This window comes from Rutilus rutilus (genome assembly GCF_951802725.1).
Source record: "Rutilus rutilus genome assembly, chromosome: 12".
NCBI lineage: Eukaryota > Metazoa > Chordata > Actinopteri > Cypriniformes > Leuciscidae > Rutilus > Rutilus rutilus.
Genome location: NC_140217.1, coordinates 21,536,546 through 21,557,183, shown reverse-complemented (window position 1 = coordinate 21,557,183; position 20,638 = coordinate 21,536,546). Strand labels below are relative to the sequence as shown.

The window sequence follows — 20,638 nt, the reverse complement described above, 5'->3', positions numbered from 1 at the left end:
CTTGGACATCATTACTGCTGTTACACTGCTGTTCCTGACTCGTTGGCGACATCGTGTGGTCAAAGAACAACAACAATAACAAAATTCAAGTCAGGGTTACTTAAAGTTTTGTGCACAGTATCATAATAACGCTTCTTCTTCTTAGAAATATACGTTTGTTTCTATTTTATTAGTGGTAAAAGTTGTATACATCGTAACTGTGTGAATAAATCTGGATCCAAACTTATTGCAGGGTTTTGCAGGTTTTTTTCCAGTCATTTGAAAATGCTACATTTATTTGCAAATTCAAATTACAATATTTACAAAACCAGAGGTCAAATCAACAACTGTGCAAAATGTTGGCATGAATGAATTCCATAAAAATAAAAGATATAGAGCTCAATTAGTTTGGCTAATTATATTATTGAGATTATATTTGTTCTTCAAAAGATATGGAAACTGGAAAAATACTGTACAGACAATCATGTGAGGAAGTCAGATTAAAATATTTGCACCAATAATTGTTGAAAGAAAGATTTTCACTCATGACCAGCTTAATGCACAACACAACCTTTCAAAGATTGAACCATTTGTGTAACAATAGTGCTGTTCTACACATCAGTCACATAGACAGTAAGAAACATTTATATCCACTATACTTTATCATTTAAACATAATGTTGTTGACGCTGAAAAACATGTCTTTCTCATGAAACTCCAAATGTAAACAAATATCATCAAGCCAACATGTCATCAAACATGTATCAAAGAAGTGCAAATCATGGGGGTCGATTAAGGTAATGTCAGTTTCTCTGAAACACTTGGTCAAATGGCATTCGGTGTGCAGACTAACTACTGCTCATTATTTCTGCATTATATTGTAATAATAAAAAATTTCTGGTGGAAAATCCTAATAAAAGACAAAACTTGGTGTGGAGAATTCTCTCTTTCACATGCACTTAATTTTTACACATTAAGGAACAGGAACATTGTTAATGCAGAGAACAAGGTCAAACAAGTTCAAGTAACTCGTAAGTCTTTGAGAAACTCAATACCATGACTACATTTAGTGTTAGTAAGTTAGCCGAGTTGCAGATTAAAATACTTCCTGGATTGATCAACTTGTGATTCACAAATGAAAGTACATAATGCAGTAAAACCTGCTTGGTGAAGTGTCTTAGCTGATCATTTGATCACATACAGACACTACTGAATAGTGCATTGTTTAAAACACAATACACATATTGCAAGAGTCCAGAACTGGCCTTTAAGTTTGCAGCAACCTCTCTATCCTGATCTTTGATCATTTAGTCGATTATTCCCGCAAACGTGTTAATGGGCAAAGGCAATCCTTTGCTCATGTATTTGCTCAGTCCAGCATCGATGTCGTCCTCTGTCATGAACTTTGACTTTAAGGATTTTTGAATATAATATCCAGGGTCCCGACATGGAGAGACCTCAATGCTGTGTTAGAAAATATAATGAAATACAAACACATCAATATCACTTTAAGACCAGAAAAAGGCCAGTCAGTAAGATTTTTTTTATATACTTTTATTCAGCAAGGATGCATTAAATTGACCAAAAGTGACAGTAAATACACACAAATATCTATTTCAAATAAATGTTGTTCCTTTAAACTTTAGTTTGAACCGTTTCAACTTTGGTGTTTGATGTTTCTTGAGCACCAAATCAGCATATTTAAATGATTTCTGAATTATCATGTGGCACTGAAGATTCAGATTTGCCATCACAGGAAAAAAGAAATTGTAATTAAATTGTAATAATACTTCATAATATGACTTGTTTTACTGTATTTTCAATCAAATAAATGCAGCCTTGTTGCGTAAGAGATTTCTTTCAAAAATATTAAAAAAACTTACTGACCCCAAAACTTTAAACAAAAGTGTAGGTGATTGGATTAAAATTATGATAATTTGAGCAGAATTTCTCACCTCTCAACGTTCATAAATTTCCTTCGAAAGTCTTTGTCCAAACGCACTGTGAAAGTTGATTTGTCTGGCGTCTTCAATTTAAAATTGCATGTTCTGATCTTTGTCTCCTTATAACAAAAATAACAGCATAAATGTCCAAACTTCATCAGGTATAATTTGCATTTCCTACTCTAAAAAACACTTCACAATTGCAGTCCAACAATGTAAAACATCTTAGCGTTACGTATGTACGTATGTATTACGTGTCCTCGCGGAACCTGGTGTCTGAGGCACATGTAACATCAAGCCAATCATTGGCCGACGCAGTGTGATGGCGTCACAAGGTGCACCTTAAAGTATAAGAAGGGCGCCTGACTACACATCAGATTTGTATTTTCTGAAAAAAGACACACACGCATGCCCAAAGCATGGAAACATAGTTGGTATTGACGTCCCCATAGCTTCAGAATCTGATCCAGTGTCTCGTTCCCTTCTCAGGGAACCGGGGTTACATATGTAAACCCAAGACATTCCTTTTCGAGGGAACTCAATGATGCGTCAGATTCTGACGCTATGGGGACATCAACACCGACTACCCTTTGCTGACCAATGCCCTCTAGTAGTTAGAACCAATCTAGCAACCTAGGTCTAGGCACTAACTCGAAGGCCTCAGCCCTGAGCCAATAATGTGTCAGAGGGCGAGTGTTACACAGCTTGATGGCTAACAGTAACTAGTATAGCAATGTAAGGAAAAGCCCTGAAGTTTCTATGACCATATATAATGAGGTTCTCAAACTAGTCCAAGCCATGCTCCAGGAGAGTCTAGATCCCTTAGAGCAGAGCTACCAGTAAATCTACATAGCCTTGGCCTAAGTCCATGACCCACATCTAGATAGGCTAGCCATAACCAATAGGCTGGGGCAATGAGAAGGAGCATAACCTTGATTAATAACCAGTCCTGGAGAAGGTGACAGACAAGAGAGTATAACTGTTATTCAGCCATCTCAATCATCTATCCAGTTCTACTTCTGAAAGTGAGTACCTACATAAACTGACACAACAAGGGGAGCGACTAACCCATTCTGTACTCATGAATACTAAACCAAGCTTAGCTTACTTTCCTTCAAGGTAAGGAGTGGGCCCAATCTCAGTTTAGGTCACCCCAATACTAACATAATTGAGGGGCCACAAGTGGCAGGTTCAACCTGATGCCATTCCCTTCTTAAGTTTTAGTTTGAAAGCAACCTCCTGCAACCCAAGAAGGGCTGATGGGGTTTGGGGTGATGGATGTGGAGACTGGAAGAAAGGGAAGAAAAACAAGAAAAGGTACTAAATGCGGTGAGAGCTATTACAGCTCCTCTGCTCTCCACTCCTGGTAGGAGAGTCTCGGGCAGCCACACTCGCCTTCTGCTCCTTTCTCCAGGAACTTCTTCCTGGTGAGGAACCAGACGATTTAAGAGGAGACTTGACCCGGCGAGGGATATACTTCCCAAAGGTGGCCGGACTGTATTCTCACCTCTCTAAACCTGTCCAACCTGTCCATCTCAACTGCAGTGCCAAAAAGTCCAGAGGGCGATACAGGGGCATCAAGGAGGACCGTTTTATCACACTCCCTGATGCCTGACAAATTAAGTCATAGATGCCTCTCCGTCACTACCATAGCCATCATAGACCAGCCAATGGAGCGGGCCACATGCTTGATGGTACGAAGAGCTAGATCTGTGGCTATACACAGTTCAGAGACTGTATCAGCAGATCTGCCTGGTAGGCTTGCAGTACTGCCATAGTGTGCAAAGCTCCACCAGTTTGACCAGCCACTGCATACACTATGCCCACCAGCCTGAATGTTGCCTGACATGGCTTAGAGGGCAAAACAGGAGCCTTCAGCATTTTGAGGATGTCCCCGGATGCATTCTCCTATAACCCTGCTCACACAGCCCCTCCACATTCGAATAACTAACTACGCGAGCAGAGTATGGATGTCCCCACGAATCTGACACCTCAGTGTGCAGGTCTGGGAGATTATGGTTAATCTAAGCAACCATCTGCAGTCTCGTGTTTCGAGCCGGACCAGTCCAGTCTTAGCCAGGCTGTGGCATGAGTCATAAGCTCCAATAGCTCATCGTATTCATTGCTTTGCTGCGTGAAGCAGGAAACAGATCTTTTAGATATATCCAACTCAACTGACAACACGTCTATTTTGTCAGAATCAGAGGCGAGCAATGAGTCCTCGTTCACCGCAGAAGAAGCAGCTGAGCAGGCAGTCTAGTCTAGTCTCGGATTTATGCTTGTCTAACCAGCATAGCCAAGCAGAGCATCAGCATACCAGTATCCCAAGCTGACAGCCAGCACAATATTTTCCATTCTATTCTCTCAAAATGTTTTAAAATACAGTTTTCTCAGTTTGTACAGTTTCTAAGGTTTAGCCAGACTTACCGTGTTACTCTTTGGTTTTGTGTCATTGAAAGTAACTGTGAGACAGTTGAGATCTACAAATGGAAAGAAAAAAATAGTCATGACTTTTTAATTTAAGTTGATCTAAATTGATTAACAAAAACAAATACCTTTCATTAAAATAATTTCACTTTACCTTCAGTTTTGTTTTCTGGTATTGCTGAAATCTGGGCGCCAGTGGTTCTGAGAGAGAACCCTTTTTCAACCTCCCTGTTGCTTAGAGACACCTAAAAGGAATGTGAAGGGTCATATGAGGTAAACTAACATTTGCTGGTCATTTACTTTTTAACTCTAGAAAAAAATCTAGAATGCCTCTTTGAAACTGTAAAAATGTGACTCACTGGAAAACCGACAATTCAGGACAGTCACATTGTGTGTGACTACATGAAAATACTGTTTAAATACTTCGATAATCATATAAGCATAGACAGCATAAGTCACACTCACTTTTAAGTAGCTAAAGGAGATCAGAGCCCCGCACAGCTCAGCAGGCATCTTCTTCTGTTTGGCAGTGTCTGAGGGAAGAATGTGGGCTCTAAATATTGGACGAACAAACCACTGGCTTTTTTTGTGTGTGCCAATGACTATACTTATCCTGACTTTTGTTGTTGAATATAGTTAAAAAGTTAAAAACGCAAGTCTCTCACACACCTTTTTGTGCTACTTGGGCCATTTTGAAGTCTGGGAAATCCACTTCCAGGTCTGTGACAAAAACTTCTTCCAAAGCTTCTTTGGAAGACTTGTTGGAAAAGTAAATCTGCACAAGTAGAACGGAAAATAAAAACAAGACTTATGTTATAGGTCAGAAAGTGTTCTATATTCAACAGCTTGGCATTCTGGGCAAATTTGTGGCTCATTATGAAACAATATCGATAACTCTTTATGCTTTCTCTTCTCTCAAACCGCTTTCACATCCTTTATGCTTATTTTGTATTGTTTATTTACTGCAAACTACTAAATTACACCTTATTCTCATTGCATCATAGCTGAAAAAAGCTGACTACATAAAACATTACTAAAAGTAATTCATTCTCACCTTGATGTAATAAATGTTGAAGTACACTGGCTGCTGTCCCATTCGGACGTAGTATGAGATGATGTCAGCTAAGAAAAGGTCAGATTCGTGTGGTTTGCCAATGTTGGCCTGGAAAAGTAAAAAAAAAAAAAAAAATGGTAGAACCATTTGCATGTAAAGTTATTTATAATTTAACCTGTTAAGCTGCAACCCCACTTTTGAAAAATCCCCAGAAATGACATACTCAAACTGAAACAGATACAGTTCATGAACCCTTTGCACTAAAAGCACAAGTATGATCTCGTTTGAAAGCTGACACCTGGCAGTTTATTGTAAATGTAGAATTAATTATTGTCATAATGACAAAAATTGTTATAAATAGCTTCAAAGTTTTGTAAAGTTACTAGAAATTAATTTTTATGAAACATCCTCATGAAAATAAAATTGAAGTTGGCACTGTAGCAATCTAGAAATGCACTACAGCTAAAGCCACATGTCTAAACATTCTATGTTTAAAATCTGAAGATAATAAGTCCAAAACTCTGTATTTAGTTAAATGTTTTTCAAGACCATGTCACATGACTTTATTTTTATTTATAATTTAAAGTTACATTGACAACATTTACTGGGAGAGATGTTATTGACTCTTGTGAAAAAGAAGTGCGGTAAATTGTATGGAATGTGCACTTGTAATATACTTAATATACTTTAAAAACTGTACTTGCAGATAATATATATTAATGAAATGAAAAGCCACTTCCATGACAAAGTTTATTTACACACTTAAGTAAACTTTTAAAAGGTGCACTTTAGCCATATTTCCAGGACTATAAAAGTAGGTTACACTTTGTTTCGAAGGTCCACTTAAGACATTCTACTTCAGTGTCTAAAAAAGTTAATTTAATTTAAACTATAATATATTTCATTTCATTTAAGATGCAATTAAGAACCCGGAAACATTACATTCAGTCTGCACTTTCAAATATTCTTTAAAGTATATTATTTTCATAATGAGTAGGGTTTTTTTTTTTAGAAGTAAGGGGATGTTGAAATATGTGTCATGAGTACTGTGACATAAATATTTTTGGGATTAAATGATGTCAGTTGTTCACAAATTTGTTTATATACAAAGCAATAAACAACCTAACAAATTAAAACAAACGTATAAGCTAAAATGCCAATTAAGTGTTCTTCACAATGAACAGTTGCTGGCTTTGCATTTATACAAGGAAATGACTGAAACGAAAAATGCCTGAAAGAGAAACTTTCAAACTTCCTCATTCCATTCTGACTGGCATCACTTGTTAAAAATACATGATCATATATTTGTACCCAAGAATGGCTAATATGCTAAATATCTGCCTATCTTTTCACATACCGTTCTCGCAAGATCAGGAATCATCTGTCCAAGACTACAGACATTGCAGTCATACCACGGATCCACCATTCCAAGATAAGAGCCCAGAGCACAGAAGTTACTGCTTGTAGAGGGCACGGTGGTCTCCTAAAACAAAAGATCATGCTAGTTCTGCTAAAATGGAAGGTATTTTTAAAACTTTTTTTCCTACACTAGTAAACTAATCACAGTACACTTGCCACACGTGAACCTAAAGAGAAAAAGTGTATAATTCTTTGTACCTTTACAGGGGAGGTTGCAGACGACTGCCGAGCAACAGGGATGTAGTACATCTGTAGGTTGACTTTCGAAGTCAGAAACCGTCTCCTGGCTTCCCGTTTCCTGTGAAGCAAAGTCAAACAATTGTCATAGACAGTGTTTTAAAAAAAGGAAACTTACTGATAACTTCCTCATTACAGATAATTAAGAGGCTTAACTGAAGTGACCTGTTTATAGGGTCTTTACACTATGTTTACTCTATAACAACCACAGAAATCAAGTCACCTTTAATCTGCAGTAAATATGAATGTTGTTACTGTTTTAAGCCATTTTTAGGACTATCAGCTTATACTACCACACAGCTTATTAATATTTAAAAAAATCTGAGACAAGTGGTGTGACTGACTTAATGGCTACACCACATGAGTTTTTTTTATATATTTTTTTAATGTTTTAAACTAGATATTTCGGTAACACTTTAGAATACTGTTTTGCATTAATGAACAACTACACAGGAACAAATGAGCATTTACCATCACCATTAACATTCTAGTTACTATTATTAACTAACAAGAAACTCTGATTAATGAATTAGTAAGTATCAGTGCTTAGTAAAATGTGGTAGTTCACTATTAGCTAATCAAAAACTACTAGGCTACTTTATTATTGTTATTATTATTATAGATATTGCAGTGTCTTGTTAATCCTCCAGAGGGGTTTAAGTGTGTGTGGGGTGGGGTGGCTTGTCTAGTTCTTGTCTGAATTCACCCGTTTTTCACCCTTCTTCTTTTTCTTCCAACTGTTTTGTTTATCATTCAGAGTTAAATGTGGGGATTTGAAAAAGTCCAGATAATGTTCCCTTGACTGTATTGCTCTGTTTTTTTTTAACTGTCTGTGTATCTGTGTAATAAAACCATAATAAAACAATAATAAAAAATAATAAAACCTTTTTTTCATACCTCCCAGAGGACTAACTACTATATACAGGTTCATAGTAAATGTGCATAATGTATAATTAATTCTAACGTGAAGATCATGGTAACCCACTAGAATGACTCAAGTATTACTAAATCCTTCTAAAGGAACTACTAATTATCTGGATCAGTATTCTAAAGTGAAGATCATGGTAAGTGTTAATTAACTCAAATGTTACATCAGAAGGAATTACTGTCCAAAACCTTACAAAAACCTTACAATCCAAATAATTAGTAATTCCTTCTGAAGTATTTGGTAATACTTGAGTCATTACTAGTGAGTTACCATGATCTTCACTTTAGAATTAATTATAAATTATGCATTATTCATGTTAATTATGAACCTGTATAGTATTTTCTTAGTAATTACCACATTCGACAAAGCACTATTACTTACTAATTGGTTAATCAGAGTTTCTTGTTAGTCAATAGTAAATACTAGAGTGTTAATACTGTGCTACTCATTTGCTCCTGTGTAGTTATTCGTTAATGACTGAACAGTATTCTAAAGTGTTACTGATTTTTCTTTTCTTTATCATAGAGACTCTCGTATCTCTTTGACCCAAATAATAACAAATATCACAGATGGCTTATTGTCTCTTACCTAAACCAGTAGTACGCCCTGGCTAGCCTTCCCACTGCCCGGTCATCCCCCATCACCACTATTTTAGCAGTGTAGTCCCGTTCTTCTTTGGGCAAGGTGGTCCCACTGTTTCCTGCTCTCCTCTGCAGTGTGCCACTGCTGCCAGCTGTGCCCGTCTCCTCCAGTGCGTCCTGCATCAGGGCCATGCTGTCAGTGACCGATGGCTTCACCTTGATTCCTCCACGCCGTGAGAGCCGCCCACTGGTGTTTTCAGACTTTGAGCTTCCTCCAGTAAATTCCATGTCAGAAGCCTCGGGTCCCTGCATGTCACGCTCTATACCGCTGTCCGTCGACATGACAGAGTGCCGTGGCATCTCTGAGTTGAGCTCTGTGTGGAGGTCCGACATATAGAACTCATCTGGGTTGAGAGAGAGGTTTTCACCGTAGGATCCGGAACGGATGAATTTGGCCAGTTCTCTCCCTGTGACAGACACGATGAAAGGATATGTTGTATTTTAGTGAACAGCCTCATCTCAGTAACTCTCGTGGGTTTGGATGAGTTCATGTGTGCTAGGATCTATTTTTATGTGGCCTAACCCTGAAAAATTGTGTTGCAGACTGTTTTATTCTTTTTAGGCTTCTTAAAAAAAACAAAAAACTACTGTGTAATAACTCAAATATATCCTTCTAGATTATCATAAGAGATTTCAACAGTGTCATAAACTATGGTCAGATTCGCCAAGATACTAAAATCTGCAATCTAAGAAATTCAAGTTTCTTAGATTCTAAGAAATTAAAGTTGTACCTTCTGTTAAAAATGATCATAACACATTACAACACAACACTATTGTATTAATGGAGAAAATATTATTTTAGAGTATTTATTTACACTAAGTGCCCATCTTGTGTGGCAAAGACAATTTACACTAACTTACATTTACATTAACAAAAGAAACCAAATCAGTAGCGGGGTCAGTGGTGGACACTCAATTTAGATTTTACATGACTGATCCAAGTTTGAATCTGTCTGTTTCTGATCCCATTTTTATCTCTTTTCCCATTGCATACCAGCTCGGAAAGGTGTTCATTTTAAATAAAAGTGTAAATAAAGCAATAATGGGTATTTAATAGAAGGAATAAAGTGTTTAAGGGCATGTAATAGGCCTATAATTGAAACTGGATGTGATATCCTCGCATCGATCGGACAGGCCGGCACATCGACTGCAATGTGTGCAGCTCATTTTGTTACAATGCTCAAAAACATGGCTCCCTTCCTGGACTTTTGAGACACCTTTACTGATCAGCAGGTTCAATATAGTTGGGGGGTAGGTGTAGGGGTGGGGGTGGGCTTTAGAGATAGGGCAAATAAAGTCCAGATAAGGCAGCATTCATTTATGATTTTGATAAATATGCATTGAATATGTTGTTATTACATACTATTTTATACACTGTGTAAATGGAGACAAATACTTAGTGCAAAGAAAAGTGTACACATTACACTTGCAATATTGTCTTGTAACAGTATTAGTGCAAATAGCCACTGCCAAAATATTTTAGTAAATGCATCCCACTTACAGAGCTCCTCCTCCTCCCACCACAGATGGAAACTAATCTCCGGATTGGGAAGTGGAACATCGCACAAGGAGCCATGGGACAATAGACCTGAAACCCAAAACCGTCACAATGACACCACAAACAAATCCTGCTTCCTGATCCGGCAAACACATCTGATATCAAAAGGAAAAATAACAAAATATCTAGTTCTAGATCTTTTTTTTAGAGAAGATATTTTAGAAAAAGCTAATTTGGTACAGATGGAGTCTGTCAAGAGTGTTTATTTGTGTTTGTGAGACAGAGTATAGATAAGAATATAGAAATAGTGTATAATAGAATAGAATAGAAGGTGTAGTGCACCTTTGTTGGTGTCACAGAGGATCTGTGAGTATAACTCTTGTAGTTTCTGTCTGATCTGACCCTGTCCACCTCTGTTCACATCTGTGCTCTGTTCTACTGTTGCAAGCACTTCATTGAAGTATGACTCCACGTCCTGGTCCAAGTCCTGTCATGAGCGCAGACACATAGATAATCAGACACACAAACGCATAGACACACAGCATGAAATCACACGTGCAGATGCACACACAACATATAGCCATAATTCAGACAGACACATATGGGATGTCCTGTGGATGTCCTGTCCTGTTGCTTTGAGTTTTCTGAAAACAAACTGCAGACAGATGACATGTGGACAGAGACAGAGAGATGCTGACCTGCAATAAATGCTCACCCTTTGTCTCCATCATTGTGTAGTCTAACAACTAAAATTATAGAGTTTTTCCACTGTTATACAGAAGTTAAATGTAGGTACAGGCAATTTCCCCTTCATTTAGAAATAATTCATGCTTTCTCTTCAAAGAAACTTTTCAGTAAAGGGTCAGTTGTTGTGGTTGACTACGCTAGTCCAAAACTTCAGCTTTTCTAAATAAAATGACCAACCTGCAGCGCATCATTGAGAGAGGGTCCGTGACAATCCTCTCCCAGAATCGCCTGAATACTGTGCTGCACTACACAGCGCATCATGCTCAACGGGGTCCGAACCATTCCTTGAGCCTCAATGTCAGCCTTCAGGACAGTGCTGAGAGACTCGGAAAACACCGCAGGATCCGCAAACACAAACACCCTGAACACAGAATATAGCCAATCAAACCTCACAGACACAATTAGTCACACAGTGAAAAAAACCTAAACATTCTGATTCACTTCTGCCTGGGCTGAAGTGAAGGTTTATTTGATAAAGCTTCCTGTTGACTTTAGCAGCCACATCAACCCTGTAGAATGGAAGCAATTTATTACCAGTGCAAAACAATCAGCAACTGGGTTAACAGGCTTTGAAATATCTGGATGCACAACATATTAAAAACTGCTGACTTTACAAATAATTAATCTTCTAGTTTTCACCTTCTATTCCTATGTTATGTGGGGTTCTTTAGAAAAGGGCACACCTTTGTTTTAATCTAACCAATCAAATTAGTATTATCTTTTTAATAAACAGCCGTGACAACAGTTGTTTCCTTATTACTTTCTAGCTTTACACATTTAGATATCCTTCCAAAAAACTGAAAAATCTGGTAGTACAAGTTTCAACAATTAGTAAGCACAGAAACTCCACTCAGTTAACTTGAAATGTATTAGTATATAGAAATGAACATTACCCAATATTAACAAATGCTATAAAAGTATTATTATTTCATATTAGCTTGAACTATTGCTCATGTTGCATTAATGTTAAAGAAAACATGAAATCAAAATGAACAGTTTGTATTGGTTTATAGAATGTTGCTGTAAAAAGATAAGAAAGAAAAACGCTCCAGAAATGTGACACTAACATGAAAGGTTTGCAGCAACTACCCGACAATGATTCAGCCAGCTCCGATGGACAAAAACAAGTTACGCCCTACATTTTTTCTCATTGTAGAAACTTCTTTTGTTAAACGATGTGTATGTTTATGCAATATTTGCCAGTTATTTAAAGATAAAACACACTCTTTTTAAAATAAGGTTTAAATAAGTGTTTAATAGTTTTTAGGGTCACTATAGGTCAATGAAATATATTAGCAGTTGTGTGATGATGATGATGATGATGATGATATAGCCCTCATGCAAAAGGTTGCAAATAAGCAAAGGCATTGAATGCACATAACAACTGTTATGTTTTAAGTTTTGCAAAGGTATGAAAGGGACTCACCTCTCCTGGGGATAGTGTTCATTTTTTAGATTTTGTTCTGCAAGTATCCTTTTCTGATACAAAAGGCCTATGAGAAAAGAAACAAGACGGTAACACTTTACAATAATAGTACATGAATTATCATGTACTAATACCTGAATTAATAATTACTTTACTATGAACTAATGATGAGTTAAGACATGTACTAATGAGGAACTAACCTTAACTACGACATGAGTCATATGAATTCCTGCATGTATATACCATCTTAACTACACGTTAGTACATGCTTGTTAATTAATGTATTAATTAACATTTCGGGGTAAACTAAATCAAACTTTCTCTAGAAAATGGACACATTTAGTGTCCCAAAAGAAGAGCAAGAACCCTAACTGACTAACATCCGACTGCATTATGATATAAAGACAGTAAACCAATCCATAAAATAACCACATAAATAACCATCATCTGTGCTAACACTGATTTTAATTTTGAAAATTGCATCTGCATGTTAGTGTAGGTATTTCACTCTTGATGGCAGCAGTGGAATCACTTAAAACAGAATGAGATTAAATCGTTTTTAATGATGAATGCATCATTGTGTGTTCAATGAGTAAGGTTAAATGTAAACATTGCAAGACATCTAGTGTCATTCACTGATGTTTGTGACAGTTGCTGGTGTCAAATTTATGAACAATTTTACATTGTGCCCTTTTAGTACATCTTTCTTCTGATCTGGAACATGTTTGATTTAGTTTAAACCCGAAATGTTAACTAATATATTAATTAACAAGCATGTACTAACGTGTAGTTAAGATGGTATATTCATGCAGGAATTCATATGACTCATGTCGTAGTTAAGGTTAGTTCCTCATTAGTACATGTCTTAACTCATCATTAGTTCATAGTAAAGTGATTATTAATTCAGGTATTAGTACATGATTATTCATGTACTATTATTGTAAAGTGTTACCAACAAGACAAACTCAAGCAAGAATGTACTTCAGACTCGTAGGGATCATATTTTTTGTTTACAACTTGATTGACTGATAAGTTTGTTTTTTTGGCTGCAAAAAAACAAGCCAAAATCAACACCAAAATCAAGAGAGATGAGAATGTTTGTCATATTTTGCCTGAAGATTTAAAAAGGTGACTAACCTGGAGCTAATCGTTCTGCTTTCATTTGCCCAGCATAACTGAAACCCACAGTACAGTACGGCTGAGGCAGAGTCAACAACCTCTTGCAGAAGTCATAAACTCTTTTATAGAGGTCATCAGGAATGTATACTGTCTGCAAAGAAACACATGGGTGTTCATGAAGGGTGTTAGTTAAGCAGTTTCGTCCAAATTTAGAAATGAGAATGTGTGATTTTTGGTACAGAGTTTGAGACTTATATACAGAAATCACATCAGAACAATCAAACTCTTTTAGTGCTATAATATGGTAAGCACTAATACAATTAAAATGTCCTATTCATTGTGTGTCAAGTAAAGTTTTTTTTCTCAGTTTAGATTCAGTTTATGGTAATAACAACACATTTACATATTTAATTTTATTTATATAACATTTTGTGCGATAAACAATTTGACTGTGTTGGATCACCACTGGAAATCATGGATCTGGATCATATGGAGCAAAACCAGTTGAGAATCACTTGTTAAAAAGAAAAAGAAAGGAACGTAAAAGGTATAAAAGTATAGCCAATTTTTCTTACCTGCATCACAGCATAGATGAGTGTATTAAGCAGAGGAATGAGATGTTTCTTGCAGTCAATTCTTTCAGCCTACGTACAAAAAGGTTCGAAAAACAGAAAATCATGTTTACCATCTATTCATCCGGTCATTCACAAAATTCTGTAAATCCTCACAGCCTACAGCTGTCCTTTGTGGGTTTAAATGATGTTAATCATTATTAATTATGAGATAACTAACTAATAATAGTTAACCGTTATTATAATGAATCAAATTTCTTCTTTTTTTTTTTTTTTATTCCAGCAGCAACAGATAATCAGGTATTTTCAAGTAACCAATGTTCTCTTAACAAACACTATATGGTCATTTCTTAAAGTAATAGCATTTATGTTATACTCATTAAACATGATTAAACTGTTGTGTCAATCACTAAAATGGGAATTACACTGCAGCATACTAACAAGCATTATGCCATATAAACTGGTGACTCACTCTTTCTAGTTCCTTGATGGCCACCCTCACCAGAGCCAGACTCCTGACAGAACTGGCTTGCACTTTCTTGTGTAATGTCCATCTCAGCATTCCTGCAGAATGAACAAACATGAACAATTCAGACCAAGCTAGAATATGTATTTGTCAGATTTTGTGTATTGATATTGTCACTCAAAACTGGCACACGAGTTGTTCCATGATATCAATGTTTAAAAAGTAGTGTGACTTGTTGACATGTAATTTATATATAGGCTGACATAAACAGATGACACTACTGATTAGATTGTAGATCCATTTATTGCTGACCTTACTGCATATGTATTTGTAGGAGTTTCCTTTTTAGATTAAACATTTATGGGAGCATTGGGAGGAGAGTAAATGAATCATGCAACAAGATTTACTAAGATTTGCGCTCGTCAATTTACTGCTATTTGCGCCATTATTTACAGCACACCAAAAAATGACAAGTGACTATAAAAAAGCATTCAGCTTTAATGCAGGATCAGATGTTAGGCAGAATGCATAGATAGAAACAAACAAACCAACAAAAATATTGCAGAGAGGGCTATAACCTTAACAGACTTTGATTGGCTGAAGATAATGTGTGTGTTAAAGGGTTAGTTCACCCAAAAATTTAAATTCTGTCAGTAATAACTCACCCTCATGGTGTTCCAACCCCGTAAGACTTTCATTCATCTTCAGAACACAAATTAAGATATTTTTGATTAAATCCGAGAGCTGTCTCACATAGGCTTCTCTGTAATTGAAACTTGCCGGCCCAGAAAATTTGTAAAGACATTGTTAAAATAGTTCAAGTGATTACAGTGGCTCAACCTTCAGTTTATCATGTGACGTGAATACTTTTTGTACACAAAAAAATGACTTTATTCAACTATTAATTTTCTTCTGTGTGGGCCTCTGAGTGAGTTCACATAGTGTAACAGCACAGCGCTTCTGGGTTGTACGTCAGAACATAGGCTCACTATTGGCCAGCATCACACTCATGACCAGCGTCGGCAATAGTGAACCTACGTTCTGACGTACAACCCAGAAGCGCTGCACTGTTACACTACGAGGCCCACACAGAAGAAAAAGAATAGCTGAATAAAGTCGTTATTTTTTTGCGCACAAAAAGTATTCTCATCGCTTGATAAACACTTGGACTATTTTAAACATTGTCTTTACTAACTTTAAATTACAGAGAAGCCTATGGAGGAGTGAGACAGCTCTCAGATTTAATCAAAAATATCTTAATTTGTGTTCCGAAGATGAACGAAGGTCTTACGGGGTTGGAACAGCATGAGGGTGAGTAATTACTGACAGAATTTTCATTTTTGGGTGAACTAACCCTTTAAACCCAGAGATGTGTTAAAGCAGTGGTTTAGAAACACAAATAGGCCTAGTGAACAAACACGTTGGCCACGGCGGTTATCTTTTTTTTTTTCACTAAAACTACTGGCCATCTAACTGGGTCAAGGTTTAGTCTTTATGTGTGTTCTTTTAGTGAGTGTGATCTGTTAAATCCTACCTTTGTTTACAGCTGGTTGCTCAGTGTCCATTTCTCTCATAATGGTTAGCAGGCTACGGTAGACTTCGGATTCGATTGCAGCATATTCAGCTTTTTAAACAGAAGCCAACAACATAACATTTGAATGCTGATATGTTTATCAAACCACGTGTGTGAGATACACTACTGTTCACTACTGTTTTTAAAGAAATCACAACTTTTATTCAGCAAGGATGCGTTAAATTGATCAAACTGTTTTCAACTGTGATAATAACAATAAGAAATGTTAATTGAGCATCAAATGAACATTTTAGACTTCTGAAGGATCATGTGACACTGAAGAATGGAGAAATGGCTGGTGAAATTCAGCTTTACCATCACTTTGAATAGTAGTGTACATTTAAAACGGATACAAATGTATAATCAAATATTAACATAGAAATTTCTCACAAAGTACCCATTCTTATTTATAATAGACTATGAGTTTCTCCAAAAGGCGCAAGTCTCACCTGCCGAGTCCATAATATTAATACTGCTAGAATTCCTCCAAGATGCCATAATGTAGCTTGGTCCTTACATAATGAGGTAAAAGGAAATAATCACCACTGTGACTGCTGACACAAAGACAAGCACAAATTATACAGAACGTTATTGCATAAAACAAGAAAAAATAAGAACACTATACATTGAAAATTGACTAAAGAGCATTCAAGCATTAAAAAATCAGCATTTACTCACTCTCATGTTGTTCTATTTCTTTCTTCTGCGGAACACAGAAGAACATATTTTGAATAACGCTAGGGTCCAAACTTTCATTGTATGACATTTTCCAACAAATATATTTGTGTGTGTTCCACAGGCAAAAGAAATGTATACTGGTTTGGAATGACATGAGCATGAATAAATGGTTTCCTGAAATAACCCTTTAGCGTGCTGGTCATATCAATGTGACTCACTCTTCTATTTTCCACTTCATGATGCTGAGAGTTTGCAACATATTTTTCAGCTTATAAACACAGTAACATCAAGTTATTTTGAGCATGATAATTTGCACTCTGTGTTAACAGTGAACTCTTTACTGTAATTGATAGTTAAAGCTGTTTACCAAAAAGCAAACACACACAAGACACAACCATGCCTAACAGACTCAGGTGCACTTTTACCCACTACTGAGAAGGCTACACAAGAAAACTTCCTCTTCATTTCACCCTCTTAGATACGGTTTACAACTGACCAACTAACTGCTCCACTTCTGAGACACTTTTAAGTCTACTTCCACGAAATAGAGTGAGGAAATGAAAAAGCAGTGAAAAAAAACCCCCGAACAGTAGTAGCCTACTACGAAAAATAAATAACTGGAACTAAACAAAGGGGCCTTTTTCAGTGACCGACACAGCACGTAATTATGCAACTTTCCGATAGCTAATTGGCTTCTCACTTGCTGAACTCAGGCTACCTCCAGTAAGCTGCAACTGTCTGTTAGGGAAATAATACGTAGAAGTTCAAGAGAAAAAAAAAAGTTTACTGACTTACCTTTCGTCCTTGTGAGTATATTAATGGACTACATCGTATGGCATGTGTATAAAAAAAACTTGTTCTGGTCAGACAGTCAGAGTGAGAGCTGCACTCTATGTAACACTTCCTCTAACTGCTGCGGCTGATACTGAGGACAAATGCAACTCTGACTCAAAGCTGAGTGAACGCGAGGGAGGGACAAGAAAGAGAGAGAAAGAGAGAGAGAGAGAGAGAGTTTGACAGAGGCAAGGCAGAGGAAAGTTTAGAAGGAAGATTAGGGGGAGAAATGTGTGAAAGAAGCGTGCAGAGTGGGTGTGTGGACAAACTTAAGGGAAAGTCCTCTGTAATATGAATGATAAATTAAGCAAATATACTCAAACAACACCTTGAACCTAATTTTGGACAAGTTCAGGCGGAACTTTCTCATATCCAGCCAAGCAGCGTGATGCATATGCATGTGCGGTCTGCATAAGCCTAGTGCTGCAGAACGGCAAAACCAGCGTGCAAAGATTAAGCCCCTGATCCTGCACATAAAGGCATTGAACAAGTGAAGAGAAACAGGGTCAAGAGCGCTGTATCAGCACAGAAAGCAGCTCGCTGAACCACAGGCTTCCTGTCGCTCACTTGGCCCTCACTCTCAGAGAGACAGATGACAGGGCCTGACACACATCCTTCCCCCATAAATGTGGGGGCGGACGACACACACGGCTGAGATATTTTTAGTACCAGCCAGGAGGGAAAAAAGAGTTACACTTTTACTTGTACTTTGTCGCTTTAGGTTCAGTCTTACTTAAGATAAGAACTCTCTTTAAACATATAATAACCTTAAGGTGTGGAGATGAGGGTCTATGACAAATAAAAGCCCAGTAGCAATACTGGCCTGTTATAAAAACATAGCCTACTTAAAAACAGTTTAAGTCATTGTATACATGAATTTATATTTGAATGCATGTGTGGCTAAATTACTGACAACAATGGGTACACTGTAAAAAAAAATCTGTTACATTTACGGTAAAATACCGGCAGCTGTGGTTGCCAGAAATTTTCTGTAAAAAATACGGTAGCACAAATTTACAGTAATAAACCGTATTTAATTATCTGACATATTGTTAATTTACTGACCTATTGAAGTATTTATATCTGTTTTGTACCATAGTAATACACTGACCACCACCAATTACAGTGGAGATGAAAATCACTTGATAATCAACTTGCTCAACTTGCTCAACTTGCTCATCACAAGCAGCTCTTTCACAAGAAAGTTAATTCTAATAAGCTGCACAGTGTCATTCACACAAACACTAAACACTAAACACCATCATGGTAACACTTTTAAAGTGTTTTAAAAATGCAATAAACATTAATTTAACAACATTAAATGTAACATAAAACCCTAATGTCATAACTGATTAGAAAAAACGAAGAAAACTATGAAGAAACATAGTTATTTCAACAAAAATTCATCAAATGTGAAGTGTCACACAGGGAATTTTTCAATGTAAATTATACAATGACTTGTTCTTTTTCACTTCCAAAAACTAAATTTAACGGTATTTTACAGTACAATTACATTAAATGTACCGTTAGATCTATCACAGTTGTTTACCGTATATAGTAAGGAAACTTTCTCTTAACCAATAAACAGTTTGTCACTGTAGCGTTTTTACAGTCTTTGACTGTTAAAATCACAATATTTTTTTACAGTGTAGCATTTACAATAAGGTTCGTTAGTTAGTCATTCATTAACTTAACATAAACTAAGAATGAACAATACTTCTTCAGCATTTATTAATATTAGTTCATATTAATTTCAACATTTACTAATACGTTTTTAAAATCAAAGGTTGTACTTGTTAACATTAGTTAATGCACTGTGAACTAACATGAACAAACAACGAACAGCTGTATTTTTTATTAACTAACATTAACAAAGATTAATAAATAGCTACTGTAACAAATGTATTGCTCGTTGTTAGTTCATGCTACAGTAGTTAATACATTAACTAATGTTAAACAAATGTAAAGTGTTACCCAAAAATGAGTGTCATGACAATGGCCCACATTATTCATTAAAAAAAAAAAAAAAAAACGCCTAATTGATTCAAATACAGCAAATAAAAGGCATAAATGCATGCAGATAAATATGTGCAAACAGGCCTAATAAACAGCATGCAAAAACATTTGAAAAAACAACTACAGATGACGATTGACTGCTACAAGACAAAAATGAAGATAAATGAAAAATGTGGGAGGAAACAGTGGCTTAATTCATGTGCAAGTACACCATACTATGCTATGTTAGTGAGATGGAGAAAGAAAGGATAACAGGTTTATGCAAGACCGTTCGAGTGAATGTTGTGTGTGCAGTACCTGTATATCACTGCCCACTCATTCAAGCTTCGGTGCTGCAGACTTTCCAGTGTCTCAGGAGATGAAATCTGACGGAACTCACAGCCCTGCATCTGAATAGCATCTTCTTCTTTTTTTAGCAAGTGTCTATAGTGTTTTCATTTGAAGCTGATAAATGCAGACAGTCCTGTTCAAAGAGTGGGTTCATCTGAGCTAGACACTGGAGTTCTAAGTTCTGTTACAGGAACAACAACCACTTCCTCTGCATGCTATTTTTAGCTGCTGTGCCCAGCTGTGTAGTCCTACAGACTACGCAGTGTAATGTTAAGCAAAGTAAAACTTTTGCTGCATGAGTTTGCACTTTGCACCTCTGAGAACTTTGTACTACCTCAGATAACTGATGCACTTGATAAGTGAAAATGCTTTGATTTTAGCATTTTTCTAATTTATTATAATTGTTTTCTATTGCCAGCAAAATAACATGACTGAAATGTTGAACTGATGGATTAACATAAATATAATAATGATTTCCTCTTTACAGCAGCATGAACTGACAACACCATTTGTGTAAAACCTGATGATCGTATCCATCATAATTTGACAATGTTCCAAAGACTTGCACATTTCAATGAACAAGGCAATTCGATGTGCCTGTGGAATTTACATGGTCATCGTGACAAATTTGTTTATTTTATTGGATACCTATAGAAACAGTGCAATATCTTTTAAAATTCTAAAGCTTTCAGTATTTAACCCAGAATATCAATGTCTGTTAGACCATGTAAAAGTTTAGCCTATATATAAAA

The 20,638-nt window shown here is 36.5% G+C and overlaps 1 protein-coding gene across 6 annotated transcripts; it reads right to left on the bottom strand.

Moving 5' to 3' along the window:
* Window positions 1-150: 150 nt before the first annotated feature.
* On the bottom strand, window positions 151-20,100 carry pik3r6 (phosphoinositide-3-kinase regulatory subunit 6). 6 transcript variants are annotated; one of them, XM_084426587.1, is made up of 21 exons: window positions 17,502-17,633; window positions 16,707-16,731; window positions 16,478-16,582; window positions 15,990-16,079; window positions 14,462-14,553; window positions 13,993-14,061; window positions 13,436-13,568; window positions 12,299-12,365; window positions 11,050-11,233; window positions 10,468-10,612; window positions 10,129-10,215; window positions 8,575-9,034; window positions 7,020-7,119; window positions 6,760-6,885; window positions 5,403-5,510; window positions 5,018-5,123; window positions 4,814-4,881; window positions 4,503-4,593; window positions 4,349-4,401; window positions 1,934-2,040; window positions 151-1,442 (listed from the first exon to the last, which is right to left on the bottom strand). In XM_084426587.1, exons 3-21 carry the CDS (start codon window positions 16,524-16,526, stop codon window positions 1,286-1,288), a joined length of 2,292 nt encoding a protein of 763 aa, XP_084282713.1. In that variant the 5' UTR covers window positions 16,527-16,582; window positions 16,707-16,731; window positions 17,502-17,633; the 3' UTR covers window positions 151-1,285. The 6 variants fall into 6 exon arrangements, with proteins under 6 accessions (XP_084282713.1, XP_084282714.1, XP_084282718.1 ...); XM_084426588.1 differs by having other exon boundaries at window positions 16,478-16,579; XM_084426592.1 differs by lacking the exons at window positions 16,707-16,731; window positions 17,502-17,633 and adding an exon at window positions 19,854-20,100 and having other exon boundaries at window positions 16,478-16,579.
* Between the last annotated feature and the right edge of the window lie 538 nt (window positions 20,101-20,638).

Excerpts from the sequence above, each read along its gene's own strand:
- pik3r6 (XM_084426592.1), bottom strand. The coding sequence starts at position 16,526 with ATGGCATCTTGGAGGAATTCTAGCAGTATTAATATTATGGACTCGGCA. Across the intron at positions 13,569-13,992 it reads TCATCTATGCTGTGATGCAG|ACAGTATACATTCCTGATGA; the intron begins GTAAGAAAAATT and ends GTTTCTTTGCAG. Across the intron at positions 9,035-10,128 it reads GTGGGAGGAGGAGGAGCTCT|GGAGAGAACTGGCCAAATTC; the intron begins GTAAGTGGGATG and ends TGTCTGTCACAG.